This window comes from Nansenia antarctica (genome assembly GCF_963989245.1).
Source record: "Nansenia antarctica genome assembly, chromosome: 4".
Taxonomy (NCBI): domain Eukaryota; kingdom Metazoa; phylum Chordata; class Actinopteri; order Argentiniformes; family Microstomatidae; genus Nansenia; species Nansenia antarctica.
Window position 1 is genome coordinate 63,613,476 of NC_137689.1, and position 20,758 is coordinate 63,634,233.

Sequence of the window (20,758 nt, forward strand, 5' to 3'; positions counted from 1 at the left end):
GCTAGCCTGCTCCGCTCTTCCACTCCTGACGTCTAACAGGAACCTACCAGGAGGAAACGCCATCATCAGCACAGCAACTTCCTGACCCCAATCTCCGACGCCCCCGGGCTATTCTTCCCGAGAAACGACACAATCACAAACTCTACTTCCACTGTTTACCAACCGCTCCGACTGTTTATCAGAAAGCAATGATACTCACTACTGCTCCTGGAGACAGAGAGAGAGCTGCAGGTTGTTGTACTGACCTGGTGTTATCACAGATCACATCTGATTGAACTATTCGACTGATCTGTAAAACCTTGACGAGCTGAAGCAGGTGTGTCACGGCTGAGCCGGGCTAAAGCATGTAGTAGTACAGCTCTGAGACCAGTGAGTGAGGAGCACTGATATAGATTGACTTGATCCAATCTATCGGCCACACAATGCTGGGGATGTTGGAGGGAAGAAGCCAATCTACCTCTTCCCCACCAGGGAACAATTGAGAGGACACACACACATGCGCACACACACATGCACACACACACATGCACGCACACATGCACACACACACATGCGCACACACACATGCACACACACACATGCACACACACGCACACACACACACACACACACACACACACACACACACACACACACACACACACAGACACACAGACACACACACACACACACACACACACACACACACACACACTTGCCTCTATAATCCCCAGTAGTGCTACTGAGAGGGAAAATGTAGAAGAACAAAGGCAGCTTCATCTCCAGGATATACAGTATGGGGTTCACAAAATAGCCTCTAAACTCTTTAACATTAGACCTCGTAACAACTCAACCTAACTCCATATTCCAGAGGAAGAACAACAGCCTCATAAGCCCTGCAGATCACCCGAGGACACTCAGGTCTATAGGTCTCCTCTGACTGTCGAGGACACTCAGGTCTACAGGTCTAGTCTGACCAATGAGAAAGGACTTAGGGAGAAACAATACAATACAACTAATACTAGGACTCTCGTTTTTTTCGACGAACGAGACACAGCTGCGCCGCCTCTAAATAGAACAAACCTATTACTCACAAGGCCTAGAAACAACACAAGGCCTAGAAACAACATCACGTCTCCGAGGGACGTCTCTGAGTCTCGGCGCCTGCCAAAGGGACACAGGGAGGGGAGGTGAATTTAGGGAGAGAAAAACAAATTTAGGGGGAGCTCTTCTTAAAGAGGATATCTGGTGAATTAAACAGAAGTGGAATGTAATTACGCTCATTACTGCCTAGCCGGGCGCATCTCCACTGGGCTGGCGGGGAAACGGAGACGCAAGGCAGCACCGGAGACAGCCACGGTGCTCACTCTGAACCCCTGGGAGGGGTGGGGCTGGCTACAGCCTGGAGGAGGAGGAGGAGGAGAAGGAGGGGGGGGTGGGGGTGGGAGTGGGGGGAGGAGTCGGGGAGAGGGGGGAGGAGGGCGAGGGGGAGAGGCGGGAGGAGAGGGGGAAGGAGAGCAGAGAGAAGAGGGGGAAGAGAGCAGAGAGGAGAGTGGGGAGGAGAGGAGGAAGGAGACCGGGGAGGAGAACAGGGCAGACAGCCAAGCTGCTGCTTTTTTAATCAATATGCAGATGAAGTCTCTACCCCGACCGACCATGAAAGTAATTTTATTTTTGTGGAGGATTAAGAGGCTTTCCAATAAAGCAACAATACGGGTTTGGAATGGTCTCTGGGCGAGTTGCTCAGTGTTAAACCTTGAATTCTACAGCGTAAGCAGGAGGACGAGGAACAACATGAAAGAGAACGTTTGCGTCATGGCTTTGAGAGTCCGCTGAAACGAGGGAGGAAAAAGTTTTCACTCTGGAAACCCTTCGAAGTTGAACTAGAATCTAAGAGAGACTCAATACAGTAGGCAGACTGACCAATCTGATCCATCTCTGTCGTCTTCCTGGGGTAAAAGGATCAGGGAAGGCCGTGGAGATGGACAATTGGAGGACGGGCTCATTGTAACGCATGGAACGGAATGAACCTCCACAGGCCTTCCCTGCTTCTAACCCAGAATGTACAGTACCTACTTGTATGAAGCAGAGCGTTCCATGCATTACAATGAGCCCCTGTCCTCCGATGTCTACCTCCACTGACCTCCCCTGCTGTACAATGTTCGACAGGCTCTCCTTCCTGTCTCCGTTCCTTGACTCGTACAGATCTACCACACCTGACAGCCAACCAGGACTCCCCCCTCTTCAGAACATGGTTCATAGAACCGGGTGAAACCCTTTCCAATCGGCCCAGATGTAATTGTCTTTAATGATTTTCCTGGGTACGTACGTATGCAGGTGCCTGGGGGTGGGTGTTTAGCATTCTTGCTCCGTACTCGGAGTGCGAAGACATATCAATAATTCACCCTCCAGAAGAGAAGTTACAGTAACAGACAGAGATAGAGAACGCCGCTGTTCAGACATGTATGCTATTACCGCGCCGCAGACGGATAACTGTGTCCGGGTGTAAAAAGGAAGCGTTTTACACACACACAGACACACTTTCAAGTATGCATGCATGCACAAACACAGACACGGACACACACACACACACACACACTTCCACTCTGGATGTGGGGAAAACATCAATTCTACCCCTATTTTCCAATGACCCTCCCTCCGGTGGAACAAATGGCTGCAATGTTTAACAACGTCTGAAGAATGAGGTGATGCGGTGCTGTTATCTGAATGAGGTGATGCGGGCGGTGCTGTTATCTGAATGGAAAGGACCTTATTATAAATAATATGGTTGAAAGTCGGATATAAAACGGAAACAGAGCACAAATTCATTATCTCTCTCTCATTTTTTTCTCTCTCATTTTTTTACCATTAAATGAAATGTTACCATTGAGAATAGAATGTAACATTTTTGAAAGAAGTATTTGCCTTTGAATAATTGTATAAGTATATAAGTGCATACGTATGAAAGCCTCAATTGATTCATTCTATTTGACCATTCCTGCATTAATTCAGCACAAACTCAACATCTCTTTGTATATAGTGTTCATTAAAATACTTGTAGTCAGATTATTCATATTAAGATATGCTTTGCTATTAACAATACATAGCCACATTTCCTTGTGAAGCCTATGTATTGTAACCGTCCTGCTATTTGTTCTGTACCTCTCTCACGCCTTCCCTCCGTATCTAACCTGTGATGGATGGATACTGTTGCTAGATGTACTGTTACTAGGTGTACTGTTATTACATGTACTGTTACTATATGTATTGTTACTACATGAACTGTTACTAGATGCACTGTTACTAGATGTACTGTTACTAGATGTACTGTTACTAGATGTAGTGTTACTACATGTACTGTTACTAGATGTATTGTTACTAGATGTAGTGTTATTACATGAACTTGAATAGATGTACTGTTATTACATGTACTGTTACTACATGTACTGTTACTAGATGTACTGTTATTACATGTACTGTTACTAGATGTACTGTTACTACATGTACTGTTATTACATGTACTGTTACTACATGTACTGTTACTAGATGTACTGTTACTACATGTACTGTTACTAGATGTACTGGTGGTGTTTGAGCGTTTGATCTGATTAAGAGCCCGTCTGCTCAAAGACACCTCAGAAGAAGCCAGGGATGATGATGTGAGCACGCTTGATCTTCATATTCATATTCATATTCATGGCCAGGCCATATCTGTGATAAAAACAGATCCTAAGATTACTCTGCTTCATACATGTAGCCTACAGTACTGTACAGACTGGGTTGGATGCAGGGAAGGCCGGTGGAAGTAGATATCGGAGGACGGCCTCTGACGTGTATCCTTCTGCCCCAGGAAGAAGACAGAGATGGATCAGAGTGATCAGTTGTCCGGTGCGACTTAAAGGATTTCCAGCTGATCAAAGTTGACCTTTCCTCATTCCGTTCCATTAAAATGAGGCCGTCCTCCGATGTCCACCTCCACCAGCCTCCTCTGGTTGGATGGCCAGAACCAACACCACAGGGAGCGCTCTCTCATCACGTTAGTCAGAGTGAGTGCAGAGATTTAGTGGTGCAGAGATCACTGTGGTGCAGAGATTTAGATGATCAGATAACCAAAGTGCACCACACACACAACTCTCACCTTTTATCAGTGTATGAACCCACTAGATCAGTTTGCTGTGGTTCAGGCGTCTACATACTGGGTTAGATGACAGGATAACAGCAGCAGGTGTGGAGAAGAGAGGGTAGGAGAGGAGAGGAGAGGGCAGAGGAGGGAGGAGAAGAGAGGAGAGGAGGATAGGGGAGGGGAGGAGAGGAGAGGGCAGAGGAGGGAGGAGAAGAGAGGAGAGGAGGATAGGGGAGGGGAGGGGAGGAGAGGAGAGGAGAGGAGAGGGCAGATGAGTTGGGGGGGAGAGAGGAGAGGAGGATAGGGGAGGGGAGGAGAGGAGAGGAGAGGAGAGGAGAGGAGGATAGGGGAGGGGAGGAGAGGAGAGGAGAGGGCAGATGAGGGAGGAGAAGAGAGGAGAGGAGGATAGGGGAGGGGAGGAGAGGAGAGGAGAGGGCAGATGAGGGGGGGGGAGAGAGGAGAGGAGGAGAGGAGAGGAGAGGGCAGATGAGGGGGGGGGGGGGGAGAGGAGAGGAGGATAGGGGAGGGGAGGAGAGGAGAGGAGAGGGCAGATGAGGGGGGGGGGGAGAGGAGAGGAGGAGAGGAGAGGAGAGGAGAGGAGAGGAGAGGAGAGGAGAGGAGAGGAGAGGAGGCAAGCAGTCATGCCAGTCACGGAGCTTATGGATTGGCTGGGGCCAGGGGGAAGCGTGTCCTGTCAGAATGCTGTGTTGTTACGATAGTGATGTTCTCTCTCAGAGGGAGATAGGGAACTGACGCAGGTCCATACTACAGTCTATTTCTCGCATAGAAAAAGACTGTTTAGAATAGACAGGTGATTCTCACATATTAAAGAAACAGACTGTATAATAGACATAGAAACAGACTGTATAATAGACATATAAATAGACTGTAGAATAGACATAGAAATAGATTGTTTTAGAACAGACACACAGATTCTCTGTTTCAGAGAAAAAATAAATGCCCGCAACTCGACAAGAAACAGACGGTTCGATCTGACGTAGACGCCAGCTATTTGTGTGCGCCAGAGTTAAATCGCCATGGGAGCATCCTAGCGTGGTAGACATTTTGTCTTTGATACGTTCTTTGGATGAACTGGACGTTGCTACGTTGCTATGTTTTTTTTTCTAATGTAGGAGAACAGAACACATCATTGTCAGAAAGCAGAAACAGCGGGGCGGTTTCCCTGGACACAGATTAAGACGACTCCTCCACTAAAATGCACCTGATGAATTGGATGTGCATACGTTTCTACTTTGATGGACACAGATTAAGCCTAAGACTGACATTTCAGCAGCTTCAATGGAGACTTTCAATTGAAAATGTTATTTAGTGCAAGACTAGGCTTTATCTGTGTCTTATGTGGCGTAGACTGGCTCTCTGATACAGAATAACCTATCTGCAACACCTCTGTTCTGTTCCACCCCATGGACTAAGGTCCTGTTTCATTATATAGATGGTTGCCCTGGGTGACCTGGTTCTATTTCCTCCTCTCGTCTGACACTTCCTGTGAAGCAGCCTATCAGATGGCAGCGTGGGAGAGCATCGCAATCATGTTACCACGGTGTCTGATCTCATTGTGATGCAGAGGGACACAGCCGACAGGTACCGTTCAGGATCCATACCATCTGGTTCTGCTCAGCTCCTGCTAAAGGGACGTGTGTGTGTGTGTGTGTGTGTGTGTGTGTGTGTGTGTGTGTGTGTGTGTGTGTGTGTGTGCATTCCTCAGTCTGTTCCGTGCATTACAATGAGCCTATCCTCTGATTTCTACCTCCCCTAGCCTCCCCTGACTAAGACAGATAGTAGGAGAGAATACTGACATATACGTCTTGTGTATTCACAGTCACAAACACATCTTGAAAGCAATGGTTAAGTCTGTCACAAATCTGAACTGAACCCAGAAACCATTATTTCTCAGAATGCACAGTAGGTCATATCTTAATCCATTTAGAAACTTTCTCCAGTTTTCAATTTCATCTTTCTACAGAAATGTTTTAGCTTGACCTGAGATAAGTTAGCCCAGGTGGTGCGCTGTTATGTTTGACACGTTCTGTGGAGAAATTCCCTTCACAACGTTTTGGAATAAAAAGAGAGAGACAATCACATTTCTTCACACATTTTCTCACACACTCCAAAACTGTTTCCTCACAATGCCAATTCACAAAAGACAGCTACATTATTGAATAATATTTCTGTCTGAGGTTCTTAAATCCATAATGGTCAAGAGTACCGGTACACATTATTATATTATTATTAGTCTACATTTATTGACATACATATCTTGTTTATGTCAAAACACTGACAACTCAAAACAAGGCTGCTGTCAAATAAAAACACAATTCTTTCAGATGACACAACATGATAGCAATCTATAGGACAGATTTCTGGGGAAGATTGTATAGCACATTTTCGTTAAATTGCCATTGATTTGAAAAAGTCTCTGCCAGTGTAACATTATTTCACCATCTAGTGCACACACACACACACACACACACACACACACACACACACACACACACACACACACACTCACACACACACACACACACACACACACACACACACACACACACACACTCACACTCACACTCACACTCACACAGTGACAGTGTTGCCATGTATTAGAGGACACTATTTCACCACACACGCAAAAGCGCACATGCTCACACACACACACACACACACCACACACACACACACACACACACACACACACACACACAGACACAGACACAGACACAGACACAGACACAGACACACACACACACACACCCACACACACACACACACACACACACACACACACACACACACACACACACACACACATAGACAAACAGACACACACCCACACACACATACACACACAGTGACAGTGTTGCCATGTATTAATGGGCACCATTTCACCACTTAACTATCAAGAGCAGCAGACAAATCCTTCCCTCGTTCCATTTGTCAGGAAGCCAATTATTCCTCTACTTTGGATGACGGACCACCTCCATAAGAGAAGCATGGAGGGGGGGATCAAGGGAGGGAGGGAGGAGGGAGGACAGGAGGAACGACCGCCACAGGAGAGACGCAGAGGAGGGACATGAAGGGGATCGAGGAGGTGGAGGGGGGAGAGGGTTGAAGAGGTGGATGGATTCCCCATCAGAGAGACAGTCCCAATTCCTGCCAGACACTGATGGTTCAGTTCAGGGTGAAACGGAGAGGCTGCCAAAGGACACACACACGCACACACACACACGCGCGCACGCACGCACGCACACACACAGACACACATTCTCTTCACAATGGTCTTACAAATGATCCCCAGCAGGAGAACACAGCGGTCCATGACCGTGTAAGAACTCATTTCTGGAGGCTCTTTTCCCCAGAAAGGCAATATCATAAAACACTGAGCCACTAAAAACCACTCAATTGAAAACTCCCATAAGACTCCCATCAAGGAGAGAGAATAGGAAACATTGTCCTGTGTGAGTTGACACACAGACACAGTGCATACACAGACGTAAACACTTAGGCCTCCACACACGCAAACACAAACAAACACCCACACACACACACACACACACACACACACACACACACACACACACACACCCAGGCCTGTTCTCATCGCATCACCACTCCACTCTGTTCACCAGAGGATAACTTCATCAACATTTCTATTACATTAACCTCTTCTAACACACACACACACACACACACACACACACACTCACACGGTCTTACCTCGTAGGACCAGACGCACTGCGTTCCCCCGAACCTCCGGACACACCGTCCCACCTCCACGTCTTCGTGCGTGGTGTACATCTCCCTGAGGCAGGTGGAGATGTGGGGCACCATCCTCCGCAGCACCTCCCTGCTGAAGATCATCCCCGGCCCCCCCATGCAAAAGTTCTCCCCAGGCTCCAGGGCCAGCTTCCCCAGCTCTTCAGCCGTGCCCAGCCCCGTCTGGCCCAGGTACAGGGGCTTACTGCTGTTCAACGTGCGCAGGAACGACTCCAGCTTCTCTCCTGAGAGAGAGTGAGAGAGAGAGAGAAAGAGAGAGATACATTAGGTGGAGGAGGAGGAGAGCGAGAGGCATAGACAGAGAGAGAAGACATAGGCCGCGTTCGGAAAAATCCGCTGGAGCGCACACTGGGTTCAACGTCATAAAGGGACCACGTCATTTGATTGGACAAGAGGCAGTCACGTGGACGCTCCGGCGCGCTCAGAGCTAATATACGAACGCGGCCATAGGTAGAGATTTAGATACAGTATACAGTTATTATATGTTTGCTTTGGCAATGTGAGATAATGTCTCATCGTGCCAATAGCTTAAACTCGAGAGACAGACACAGAGACAGAGAGGGAGACAGAGGCAGACACAGACAGAGAGAGAAACAAAGACAGAGAGGGAGACACAGACAGAGAGACAGAGCGAAAAACAGAGAGATACATACTGTACAGAGAGGTAGAGAGTGGTGAGTTTCAGGGAGGAGCATGTCTGCACTGCTACTCCAGTAATGGACAGAATATCCCTCCTACTGCAGCTTCATAACACAAAGGCATGTTTCTTATAGTGGCTTTAAGACCTGTGTAGTAGAACTCAGCCCAATGTAAAGTGTAACCAGGGTGACTTGTGTGTGATGTGATGGGACGTGATGTTGCGTGTCCCCTACAACCCTATCACCCTCCATTAAGACGTTACATAACTTAGTTGTTCCTCTAACAAATACACTGTGACTGCCCTGACAGCCCTGCCCCCCCATCCCACCCCAACCACTCTGCTCTACTCTGCATTGTCCCCTTCACACACGCACACACACACACACACACACACACACACACACAGTCAGACACATACTCACACACACACTCACTCACTCTCTCTCTCTCTCTCTCTCTCTCTCTCACACACACACACACACTCTCTCTCTCTCTCTCTCTCTCTCTCTCACACACACACACACACACACACACACACATCTCTACTCTGCTATGGCCATGTGCGTCTGTCCCCTTCACTGCCTGAACACAGAGACCAGCTCTTTGACATCAATGTGTAATGGAATGACTTTCCCCTCCACAGTCCCCTCTCAGTCTTAGAAGTCTTATCAACATTAATCAATGGCTGTTCTCAAAACAACCAAAACAAAGTGCATCATTTAGGAAACATAATAAATGATCTCGATAACAAAACCAGGCTTGTAAAACAATTGTATTGCTGATCCAGAGGGTTATCTGTCTGCATTATCAATCATGACCAAACCACAGAATGCAAAATGAAAGACCTTATTGTCTTTGACTGTGGCCTGATGGATAGTGCTATTTCTAGTGCCATTTCCCCTTGAGTGTAACTAGTCAGTCTGTGTGTCGATGTGGCACATTAACCTACTAAGGCAGAGAAAGGGTGTGAGTCTGCTCTATGGTGTTCAACACCTGCCCTAGAAAGACAGTGTGTCAAGTGTCAGGTAAAATTAAGTCACACATTCACCATAAGAAAACTGAGGCAAAAGGTAGAGAACATTGAACACATGGTGTCAACCCTTTGTGTTGTGGTGTGTGTGTGTGTGTGTGTGTGTGTGTGTGTGTGTGTGTGTGTGTGTGTGTGTGTGTGTGTGTGTGTGTGTGTGTGTGTGAGTGAATGAGTGAGTGAGTGAGTGAGAGAGAGAGAGAGAGAGAGAGAGAGAGAGAGAGAGAGAGAGAGAGAGAGAGAGAGAGATTGCAAGTTGCTGTATGAAGAGTAGGAAGTGGGCAACTGTTGCATTCACAGATAACCGATGTCAGTGTAAGGCGAGTGTATGAACTTGGCATTGACACATTGGTGTAACAATGATGCAACAAAGCAGTTGTCGGCTGTCCTGACTGATATCTCCAACTCTAGACATGGAACGTCGAAGGCCTGTGGTGTGTGTAATTTCTCAGTAGCATTCACCATGTGCAAGAAACAGGCAGTTTCAAAAAGCTGTCAGTTGGTGATGGTGAAAAGAAAATGTTTGGAATATTTGACATACGGACGCTGAGTTCGCCATCTGTTACTAACTTGCGACTGATCTATTCAGGAGGTCAAACGGATAACTGTCACATCACTTCAAAGGGTCAGCGAGCGAGAGACACCTGACGTGACCGTTCCTAGAAGACAACCGTTGTCTAACCGTTGGAACCAGCCCGCGTTACGCGGTTAGAACATAAATCACCTCGTATGTAGACGTCGTCGTCCGCCCTCATGAACCACTCGTACTTCTCCAGGTAGTGGTCGTGCATGTACTTCAACATCATGAACGACTTCTTCTGCGGCGGGTAGGAGTCGTCGACGCCGGCCAGCGACACCACGGGGGGGACGGGGAAGGGCAGCGGGATGGTGTCCGAGCCCTGGCTGGAGAAGAACTCCACCTTCCCCGGGATGGAGCGCGTCCACGTGCCGTGCGCCGCCACCACGCGCGAGTCCAGGTACTTCTTGGCCGTCATGACCCCCACGTAGAGGAAACGCTTCGGTCGGCCGACGGGTCCCCCGCTGCTGTCCCCGCTGCCGTTCCCGGCCCGGTACACGCTCTCCTCCTCCTCCTCGTCGCTGCCCTCTGGGCTGGAGACGCCGGGCTTCTCCTGGGCTTTGCGTAACGCGTTAGTACTCGCGGTGCTTCCGAGGATTCCGAGGATTTCGGGCACTTTATTAACGACGCCAGTCCCGGCGTGGCTGTAATAAGAAGACGAGCACATAGAAGACTTCTTCCTCTTGGCGCTGATCTCCACCACCCGGGGGACGATCAGCCAAGAGGCCGCCGTGAAACCCAGGAACACCCCGACTATCACGCTCATCCACGGTCTCCGCGACCTAACGGCCATGGTTGTTGAATCAAACAAGGGAGTTTATTTAGATAACGGAGTGAACGGAATAGGCTACGATATCCTCAGAGTGATTCGAGTGGAATATCGCAGTTTTTTTCACGCCGAGCAGTTGCCATACATGGTTGTCAAACATCTGCGAAGTGCGTTAGTGGAGTGGTGTTGTAGTAACCTGAAGGGAAGAGAGAGAATCTACCCCCTCCCCGACCTCCCTGTAGTGTAGAACATCCTTTATATGTGTCCGACAAGCCATTTAAATCCGTTGACAATCCGTTAGTCTCGGTAGACGTGTGACATGTTGGCGGTTCTACCAAAAAATGTCCCAAGATGAGCAGCTCCTTAATTTCCTTTACATAAATAATGACATTTCCACCATGAATTGATGCAGAAAGGGCACAAATTGGTGCACATCAATTCACCAGAATGCAAGAAATTAAGTGTTTGATGTTTAAGGACCCCCAGACTTAAAGTGTGGCGGTGGCCAGTGCCTCTGGAGCGGTGAGACCCGGAGCGACGGGGAAGTTGCCGAGCTGCTGTCCGAATGAAACGCAACATTGTATCCGCTTTGACTCCTCACTACTTTCCAGCCGACACATTGTGTCCTCCGAGCGCAAGAAATGTCCATAAAGTGAACTCCCTCTCTCTCTCGTTCCAGGTAGAGATGCTGCTTCGTGTTGACGAATTGCCACTGTCAAAATAGGAGCGCCGGAGTCGTCACCAGTCTTGAAAATGTCACCAAGACAGTTTTGTTTGCCCACCGTGTCTCTCCTTAGGTAGGGGCTACCTTAGCTCCAGTAGTTTATTATCCGCCCCTGACTCGCCATTTTGTTTACAAATTGGACATCAGGGTAAATAAGTTTTCATATCCACCGTCTCTCTGCTCTGATTTCCCCGTGTTTCGGGAGCGGGCGGTCAGCGCTGGGGTGCATATTCATCGCGGGGAGAAAGTAACGGGAGGGAGTCGGTTCTGCCCGGGGAGAGAGAGGGAGGGAGGGAGGGAGGGGCGAGATAGACCGAGAGCTGTTCCTCTTCCCGGCGTGACGTCCGTCCGACCCGTTACGAAAAGTGAGTTGATACATTGTTGCATTCAGAGTAGCTCCATAACGGATATCTGACTGTCGTTAACGGACGGGGGTTATGCCATAGCCACAGGTAGCTCATCGCGGCGCATGCGCTGTCACCTATAATGATCTCATCTTAATTTTAGTCTAGTGTTGACAGGTCAGGTCAACTGATTCTAATGTATTGTTGATGACTCCCGGTTCATTTATCTAACCACACGGTCATGCCGTACATAGACAGACACATGAGACATATTCGTGACCCCACAGTGATAGGGGTGCATTATTCAGGTGTCTATGTGGCAGTTCAGCCTTTGCGTCTTAATCCGCCTCTCTTGGGTTGAGTCGCCCTCTAGTGGTACTACAGCGCAGCGTCAGCAGTTATTGTAAGGATAATGTATTTTGGCGGCACACAGATAAGTCGTCAAAGTTCGGACAGTGTTTATGTAACCAAAAAAGTTGAAAACTTTATTTCAAAATAGAGGGAAAGACGTGTCATTATGAGTATTTACACATGGTGTTGAGGATGTTTTAACGTGGTGAGATGATTGACATGAAGGACTGGTGGAGCAAGATTGCAAGAGTTTGGGAAATCAGTACTAGTTCATTCATTCATTCGTTCATTCATTCATTCACTCATTCATTCGTTCATTCATTCATTCATTAGTTCTTTCATTCATCAGTTCTTTCATTCAATAGTTCATTTCATTCATTTGTTCGTTCATTCATCATGCATGCATTCATTCATTCATTCATTCATCCATTCATGCATTCATGCATTTGTTCATAATGTTCTTCAAATACAGTATGATCAACATGATAAGCTCCAGACAAGCAACTTGTTTCAAACGACATATAATTACAAAAGTGATATCCATTAAATCCACTCCAATGTTCTCTCCCTTGGCATACAGCCGCTGCACACTCAGCCACTGTGATTGGTGAGGACGACTGGCACAGTGATGATGACGATGACAGCACACACAGACAGCAGGACGTAAGCCAGGATTTTACACAGCTTGTTCCTCCTCAGCTCCGCCTCCTTCTTCTTCAGTAACGAATCATAGCCCGGTGTGTAGAGGTCCTCCAACCAGAAGTCCAGATCCCTCGGACTCTTCTCCTCCTCCTGTGAAAGAACAGAGACGTCTTAAACAGCCTGATGGGCAGGGTTCAAACCCAGGTGTCCCATGTGAAAGACACAAGCATCTACCGTTATGCCAGAGAACATCCTCAGTCCTCTTCTGCAAGCTATTGCAAAATAGGGTTAGGGTTAGGGTAAAAAAAAAAAAAAAAGATCTCACTATCATCCTCACTATCACAATCTTTCATAGCATGTATTACTACAGACAGTAAATTATATGACTATGAGAGTCTTCCATGTACATGTTATGCATAACAGCTTCCCTGTAAAGTGCTAGCGATAGATATATCTTAGAAAAGGCCTTAGGGGGATATCCATGGCTTTAACCTGCTGTCTGTTTCTGCATTGTCAAAACCCATCCTTCCTACAGCGCATGGTTATTCATGAGGAATAATCAGCCATGGTGGATGTATATAGCAGCTGACGCAGCAACCTTGATGCTAGAGGGCGACGAGCAGGGGAGGCCAGTGGAGGTAGAAATCGGAGGACGGGGCTCATCAATGATGAATGGTATCAAACACGTTGTGTTCCGTTGCATTTCAATGACCCCGTCCTCCGATGTCTACCTCCCCCAGCCTCCCCTGCTGGGCCTCCCCTGGTGCTCCCCTAGCGAGGGTGTCAGCATCAGCACTCCCACAGTAACCTCTTACACACCATCTCATTTGATTATGGATATGAGAGTATTACACTCTATGTGAAGATTCAGCATTAAATTAAATCCCACGCTGGCTTCAATGTTGCTATAAGCTCCCTAGACTCCCATTCCCCCCCCCATACCCCCTCGTCTCACAACCGTCGAAACTTCTTAATAACGTCCCCTTTTTTCAACCCATCATTATTATCCGCCCGGCAACCCAAATAAAGAGGGGCGTTGGAGATGACAGCTCCGCCCTGTCCTCCCTCAGCTCCGGTGTTTTAATTCGCAACCCGTCAGAGAAGATGTGCCGTGACAGCAACTTTCTAACACGGCGTCCTGGGGTGACCCCCCCCCCCCCCCCCGCGCTCCGCCCCTACCTCCCCCACCTCCCCCAGACTCTCCTCAAACCCAGCTTGTCAGTGAAGGTCTTCTATGGTTCTATAGTAACGGAGAGGACAGATCATCCTCATCATGGAGGCTCGGGTATTCTTTTTCACTGAGAGGAAACAGAGTGACGTGTTGTTCTACAGTACGTGTCATCTCCGAGAGAGAGGGAGCCGAGGCATCCCTGAGGATGCCGTCAGTTTTCAGTAGCAGCTTTAATGAGCCTCCAAGTTCAGGCCTGGCAGTGACTGTGTATGTGAGGTACAGTTCTCAATAGCAGTTTTAATGAGCCTTTACATTTAGGCCTGACTGTGTACCTGTATGTGTATGTGTAAAGTACAGGGGAACAGCCATGATGCCCCAAAGTGTCCCAGTATCTAGATACTACTTCCCAGTCCAGGAACAAGGGAGTGACTCAGGGTTGATGTTGGATTCAGACTCGTAGTGCTGAGGTTTTTGAGTGTGCTGCACACGTATTTGATACCATTCCTCATTCCATTCCATGCATGAAAATGAGCCCGTCCTCAGATTTCTACCTCCACCAGCCTCCCCTGGTGTAGAGATCACTGATATCAGCTGTCACTTTGGCTGGTGTGATGTGTCTGGTTATCTGAGGCGCAACATTAGCTGGCTGATGGAGTTACACTGGGGCTGAGGGCATCAACTCTAGTCTGGGCATCAACTAAAAGTCAGAATGCAAGTCAAACATCACTGCCACAAAAACATGAACACACATTTCCATGGAAGCTTCTGTCTGTTTGCCTGTCTGTCTGTCTGTCTGTCTGTCTGTCTGTCTGTCTGTCTGTCCTACCTTCACGTAGCCAGCCAGGTTGGAGTGTATGGAGTGTCTGTTGTACTCCTGTATGGTCCAGGAGGGTCTGGTCTTGTCCCTGTCCCCGGGGGGGTCTGCGGTCCTGACGTCATACAGGGGGTTCCTCTTCACCTTGGGCTTGAAGGTGACGGGGGTGATGTGTTTCTCTAGGTACCTGTCTACGAACACCACAGGGCTGCCCTCTGGGGAGGGGGAGGACCGACGGTCAGTCAGCCCCCCATTACCCCCCTTTTTGGGGGGAGAAAGAGAGAGAGAGAACAACCAAGAGTTAGAGAAGGTAAGAAAGATAGATGAAGAGAAGGACGGAGCGAGACAGAGACAGAGAGAGAGGGAGGGAGAGAGAGAGAGAGAGGAGTTATTTTTATAGACTTAATAGCGCTATGGTATCACATTATTTGCACCACCTGTGCATACACACACCCACACAGCATGACATAAGACATGCCACCTCATGATCCATTATGCTAACACACATTGCGGTTGCATAGTCTGTCTTTGAGGTGCGTGTGGTTCAACCCCTGCAAAGAATATTGTTGTAAGATGAACCAGAATCAGTATGCACATCAGCAGGAGGCTTGTGAGTTAATCATGCTTTTCTCTGCTCCTTTCCAACGGATTCTCTCTAGAGAAATGAAAATGTGATGTCTCCAGTTTGAGATAAATCAGTATGCCCAGCAAAAGCCCTTAATATGACTTTATGAGTTCAGATATATTTGTTCCAAACAACTTCTGTGAAGAGCAGTTTTTATTTTTATAGAGGCTTAGCAATAATGATACAGCGCTCAAGCCGTTTAATGATTGAACACATCAAAGTGTTTCATATTTAATTTAATAGAATGTAAACCGCAGACAGAGAGGGGGAGAGAGAAAGAAAGAAAGAGAACCATTTGAAGTTAATCCGTTGTGATAACAGCCACCCTGGGTATTCAGTGTTCAGTCTGATAACAGCAATCGTGACTCATTCTTTCTGACTCATATTTTCAATTAGATCATTTATGGAGACAACCATTGTCTAACAACAGAGACCGGAGAGTCTCACATGAAAACGACTGAATACTTCTTGAACGACTTATACGACTTATTCGGAGCGGTCTCTGATGACATCTGAATGAAATATCAGAACGTCGTTCTGTTCTCTTGACTACGGCTTCTGTGATCTCTGGCAGTCCTCCAGATGCAACAGTGACGCAATGGCACTATCTCTCCCCTCTTCCCTCTGTGAATATTCATGAGAAACACAATCGCTGCCCCTGTACTGGCCCCTCCGGTTAGAGACGATCTCTGTTATTGTTCACACATTTGGGACACATCGTGAGTTTTTCTAACATTGTTGCAGCACGATTGTGTCACTGTGTGCAAACAACGACCAGGCAATACTGATGTCTTTCCTACAGTAGCAGATGAAAGAGCGTCCGGGGACCGCTGAGCTATCTGGCTGGTGTCACAGCGTGAGTTCTCCTGTTCTACCAGACGTAGAAGGGACACCGTCCGTCTCCATCACTACGAGAGACCTACAGGTGTACAGATCATCTCAAACATCTCAAACCTCAGAGTCTCCGATTCTCTTTGTGAGTTCACTATTGTAAAGAGAGAAAGTTCTGGAAAGAAAAAAATGTGTCTAGAGTGCCAAATTGAGTCAGAGGTGAATAGAGGTGGTGAGCACTGATGTGAAGACAAATGTGTTTTCTGACGGAGATAGAAAGTTTAACGTGGGAGTGAATAAAAAAAGGAAAGGCTATGATGGTGCAGTCATTGTGAGTCAGAGAGGATGAATCTGTGATGCCTTTGTTCTCCTTAGCTGTACCTGTAATAGACTGTTACTCTATCATACTGTACCTCTACAGGTGTACACATCACCCTACCTGTACAGACTTACAGCATACAGGTGAACAGTATACAGACCTACAGTATACAGGTTTACTGGTGTTCTTACCTGAGAGTAGTCTCTGTTGTGCCAGTGAGACAGGTACTCAGGTAGACAGGGGTTCTTACCTGAGAGTAGACTCTGTTGTGCCAGTGAGACAGGTATACAGGTATACAGGTGTTCTTACCGGGTAGTAGACTCTGTTGTGCCAGTGCCTCTGGCCAGACATGGCGGCCCCCACCTGGAACATGCCGTGCGTGACAGGCAGCATGCCCACGTCCAGCTGCAGCAGCTTGTCTGGGTGGTTGTTGTTGGGCAGCACCGAGATGTCCATCCTCAGGCTACGCCACCGTCGCTAGCTAGCTCCCAGCTGGTTGCTCCGTACGTACGCACACACACACACACACACACACACACACACACACACAGGCTGCTGGCTGCATTATTCATCACCAGCTATTTATGAGCAGGTGTCTCTTGCTGGTGTGTGTGTGTGTGCGTGCGTGCGTGCGCATGTGCATGTGTATCAGGGCTGTGTGTGTAACCTAATCTGACCTCTTCCCGCCCTGCTATAGGAACGAGCCACGTCAGGAGAGAGAGAGGTGAGATAGTGGTCTGGTAACAAAGGTAAGCTAACACACACCCGAGATGTCCCAGTGTTGAGTTATATAAGACACTACTGCAGTGTGGTAATGAGAGAGATATCGATGTAAGTTATACCTGCATAGGCTTCAATGGCAGGTCTGATCTGTGTTTATGTAATGAGCTTGTCACTGCACGGGAGTCATGAGCAGGAGAACGTGAGGGGTGGTGAAATTGAAAAATAAAAAGTTCAAACAACGTGACATTGATGGAGACTACAGATACGCAAGCAAGTTATGGAGAATCTGTTTTTATTTTTCACAGAAACATGATATGCAGGCAGTCAATTCTCCTAAACAACCGCCAGACATTCTGAAAAAAAAAAATGCTACATACATGTACTTAGGAGCCACTTCGGTCAAAAGTGGCACGGTCTTTACAGTGAAAAAAAAAAATGCTATAAAAACAAAAAAGTCCAATATCACTCAATGACACTCAATTCAACCACAACTTGTTTTCAGCCAATGACAGAAGGTAAAATAAACCGAGCAGTATCTTTGCACCAGGTGTTGGGTGAGGTCTCTCCCAAGAGCTGATCTGGGCTCAGTCTACTGTTGATCTCTCTCAAGGTTAAAGGGGCAATCTGGGATTCAAACAACAACAACGCGTTGTTCTAACCCTAACCTTGTCACTTGTTTTGGTAAACAGCAAAGAGAAATGGGGCTGGAGATGTAACCACTCTCAAACTCCTAGACGGAGCGAAGGATGCAAGGACTGACTATCCATGAGATCAAAATAATGGTTATACCCATTGTTTGTTTACAATTAAATGATTTACCAACACTGGAGTAGAACAAACTCATGAGGCATTTATATGTTATATTCTTCAAAACCCAATGGATACAGTATATATTGTCCAAACATGGATGTACCAATCCAAGATTACCCCTTTAAGGTTAGGATCTGCAGAGGGAAATCTGACCCTAGATCAGCTCCTAGGAGGCAACCACACCCCTGAGCCCATGTGATTCCCCCAGACTGAGGGCTCATGGGAAGTGTAGTTCCATACCAGTGCAGCAGTACTTCAGTGTAAACATGTACAGTGTTTCTTAGATCCTGTCCAGAATCTACCCCTAGCCCAGTGTGATATGACAGAAAGCGCGACTGTCCACACTGATCAGTCTGATAAGCAATCAATTATGGGAAGGATAAATAGCCAGCTTTAAACCAGTCATGACTATTAATAATCAACATTAAATCACATTTTAAGTTTCTTTCCAGCAAATTTCTCAAGTTACATGATTTGATGACAAGCAAAGGAGTTTAGAAGTTGAGTTTTAGTATTTAAGTTTGGTAGTGAGGACAAAAGCTAGCATAGGTCAGCTAGCCAGCTGGTTTAAATCGTCCTCTGTCTGGTTAGGGCGTAGAGGCTAGGGTGTAGCTACTATGGTGTAGGTACTAGGCTGTAGATACTAGGGCATAGGGGCTAGGGTGTAGGGGCTAGAGCGCCAGTACTAGGGCCTAGGGGCTAGGTCGTAGGGGCTAGGGTGTAGATACTATGATGTACATACTAGGGCGTAGGTACTAGAGTGTAGGTACTAGGGTGTAGCTACTAGGGTATAGGGGCTAGGGCGTACGGTCTAGGGTGTAGCTACTAGGGAGTAGGTCTGAGGGCGTAGAGGCTAGGTACTAGGGTGTAGGGGCTAGGGGTTGACTCTGGACAGGGTCTTAGTTTCTATGTTATCTCTATTCAAGTAGAGGGGTGTGGAAGAGCACTTATACACAGTGAGCCGTTGTGTGAATATTAGCATGTACAGCAGATTGTCCTCTCGCTCCAGCGTCAAGCAGCAACGTATGTTGTTCAGACGTGGTCATTTTAACATTGACATCAGGGGAGGCTGGAGGAGGTAGAAATCAGAGGACGGGCTCATTGCAATGCATGGAATGGATAATAACGAATGGTATCAAACCATTCCATTCCATTCCATGCATTGCAATGAGATGTGGTGGTATCAAACAATTCCATGTATTGCAATGAGCCTGTCCTCCGATTCCTACCTCCACCAGCCTCCCCTGGTTGACATACAAGACAGTATTCAGGGTTCATCATACACAACCAATGTGGAGTAGGAGAATAATAACTTCCAATATGACTCTTCACCATGTCCCTTTAGCTCTCTGAGATCTTGCAAATATTGAAACAGATAGTTTGACACATAACGGAGGGTTATTTCCCTTAGCGACCCTTGTGAAGGTACATTGTGACGGCAACATGAAGCCTAGCTACATAGCTAGCGTAGACACACTTCCATCACAGTCAAACGCGGGTTCCATCTCAGGTACAGTATCACACACACACACACAACTGTCTCAGGATTAACACATTCTAGATTAGCACCGTAGTTTATGTATGCATAGATGTGGTGGTTTGTGAACGTTACATTAAGGACCTTTCTCCAACTAAGGGCCTCGGACCAAGATGGGGAGGTCGTCTGACTGTGTGTGGGGGATAAATGAAGATAAATAAGAAAAAAATGAAATACAGTATGAAAACATAATAAGAAATGTACACAATATTATTAGCACCGTTCAGCATTATTATCAACAACAACACAACAACTTTCCTAAGAACTCAGAAGTGTTGAGTTCTTATGATTTGGTGTACGTGATGGATCTCAATCTATCCGGCCAATCAGATCCAGGGATGAAAGCTGGTCAACTGTAACAACACTAAGACGTCACATGTAGTTGACCCGCGGGGCTTCGATCCCGGGTCTCCTGTGCACCACAAGACTGCATTAGCCTACTGAGCTATAGCCCAGGCATTCTCTAGGAGTCTTTAGGGCTCAGGCAAGGTGACTCATCAAGCGAGTATGGCTCACCAAACCACCCCCACACACTGGGCTCCAACCTGGGTCTCCTCAGACCTCACGACTAGGACTTAGCTCAGAGAGCTAACTCAGGTCTTCAGGTCTCGGACAGAGCTACTCACCAAGCAAGCATGTGAACCACCTCCTATACATTTAAACAGACTTGAACTCTCTAAACCAATAACATGACATTGTGATCACACATGTACAGTACTTATAATCTGGCGCTGGTTGAAACTGGTGTGCCCTGTAACTGTCCGTCCGTGTGTGTGTTTGTGTGTGTGTGTGCGTATATGTGTTTGTGTGTCTGTGTGTTTGTGTTTGTGTATGCACGTGTACACACGTGTGTCTGTGTGTGTTGGTATAAGTGCACTTGATATACATACATCCATAAATAGGAACCGTGGACACCTGTAGACAGTTAGTCTGCCGCCCCCTGGTGGAGGGGAGGGGAGGG

At 47.3% G+C, this 20,758-nt stretch overlaps 2 protein-coding genes across 2 annotated transcripts in view; both read right to left on the reverse strand.

The window, feature by feature from the left end:
• The window catches only part of chsy3 (chondroitin sulfate synthase 3), a gene marked incomplete at both ends in the record, with an annotated part of 123,309 nt that extends 112,379 nt beyond the window's left edge, over positions 1-10,930 (reverse strand). Inside the window, 2 exons of the mRNA XM_080529596.1 lie at positions 7,835-8,118; positions 10,285-10,930. Coding sequence (XP_080385722.1) covers positions 7,835-8,118; positions 10,285-10,930 — 930 coding nt within the window. The remainder of the gene's footprint in view (positions 1-7,834; positions 8,119-10,284) is intronic.
• Positions 10,931-12,916: 1,986 nt separating this feature from the next.
• Positions 12,917-17,183, reverse strand: minar2 (membrane integral NOTCH2 associated receptor 2; the record flags this gene model as incomplete). The annotated part of the gene is made up of 3 exons (XM_080529597.1): positions 12,917-13,117; positions 14,965-15,213; positions 17,037-17,183. 3 exons carry the CDS (start codon positions 17,181-17,183, stop codon positions 12,917-12,919), a joined length of 597 nt encoding a protein of 198 aa, XP_080385723.1.
• Positions 17,184-20,758: the final 3,575 nt, after the last annotated feature.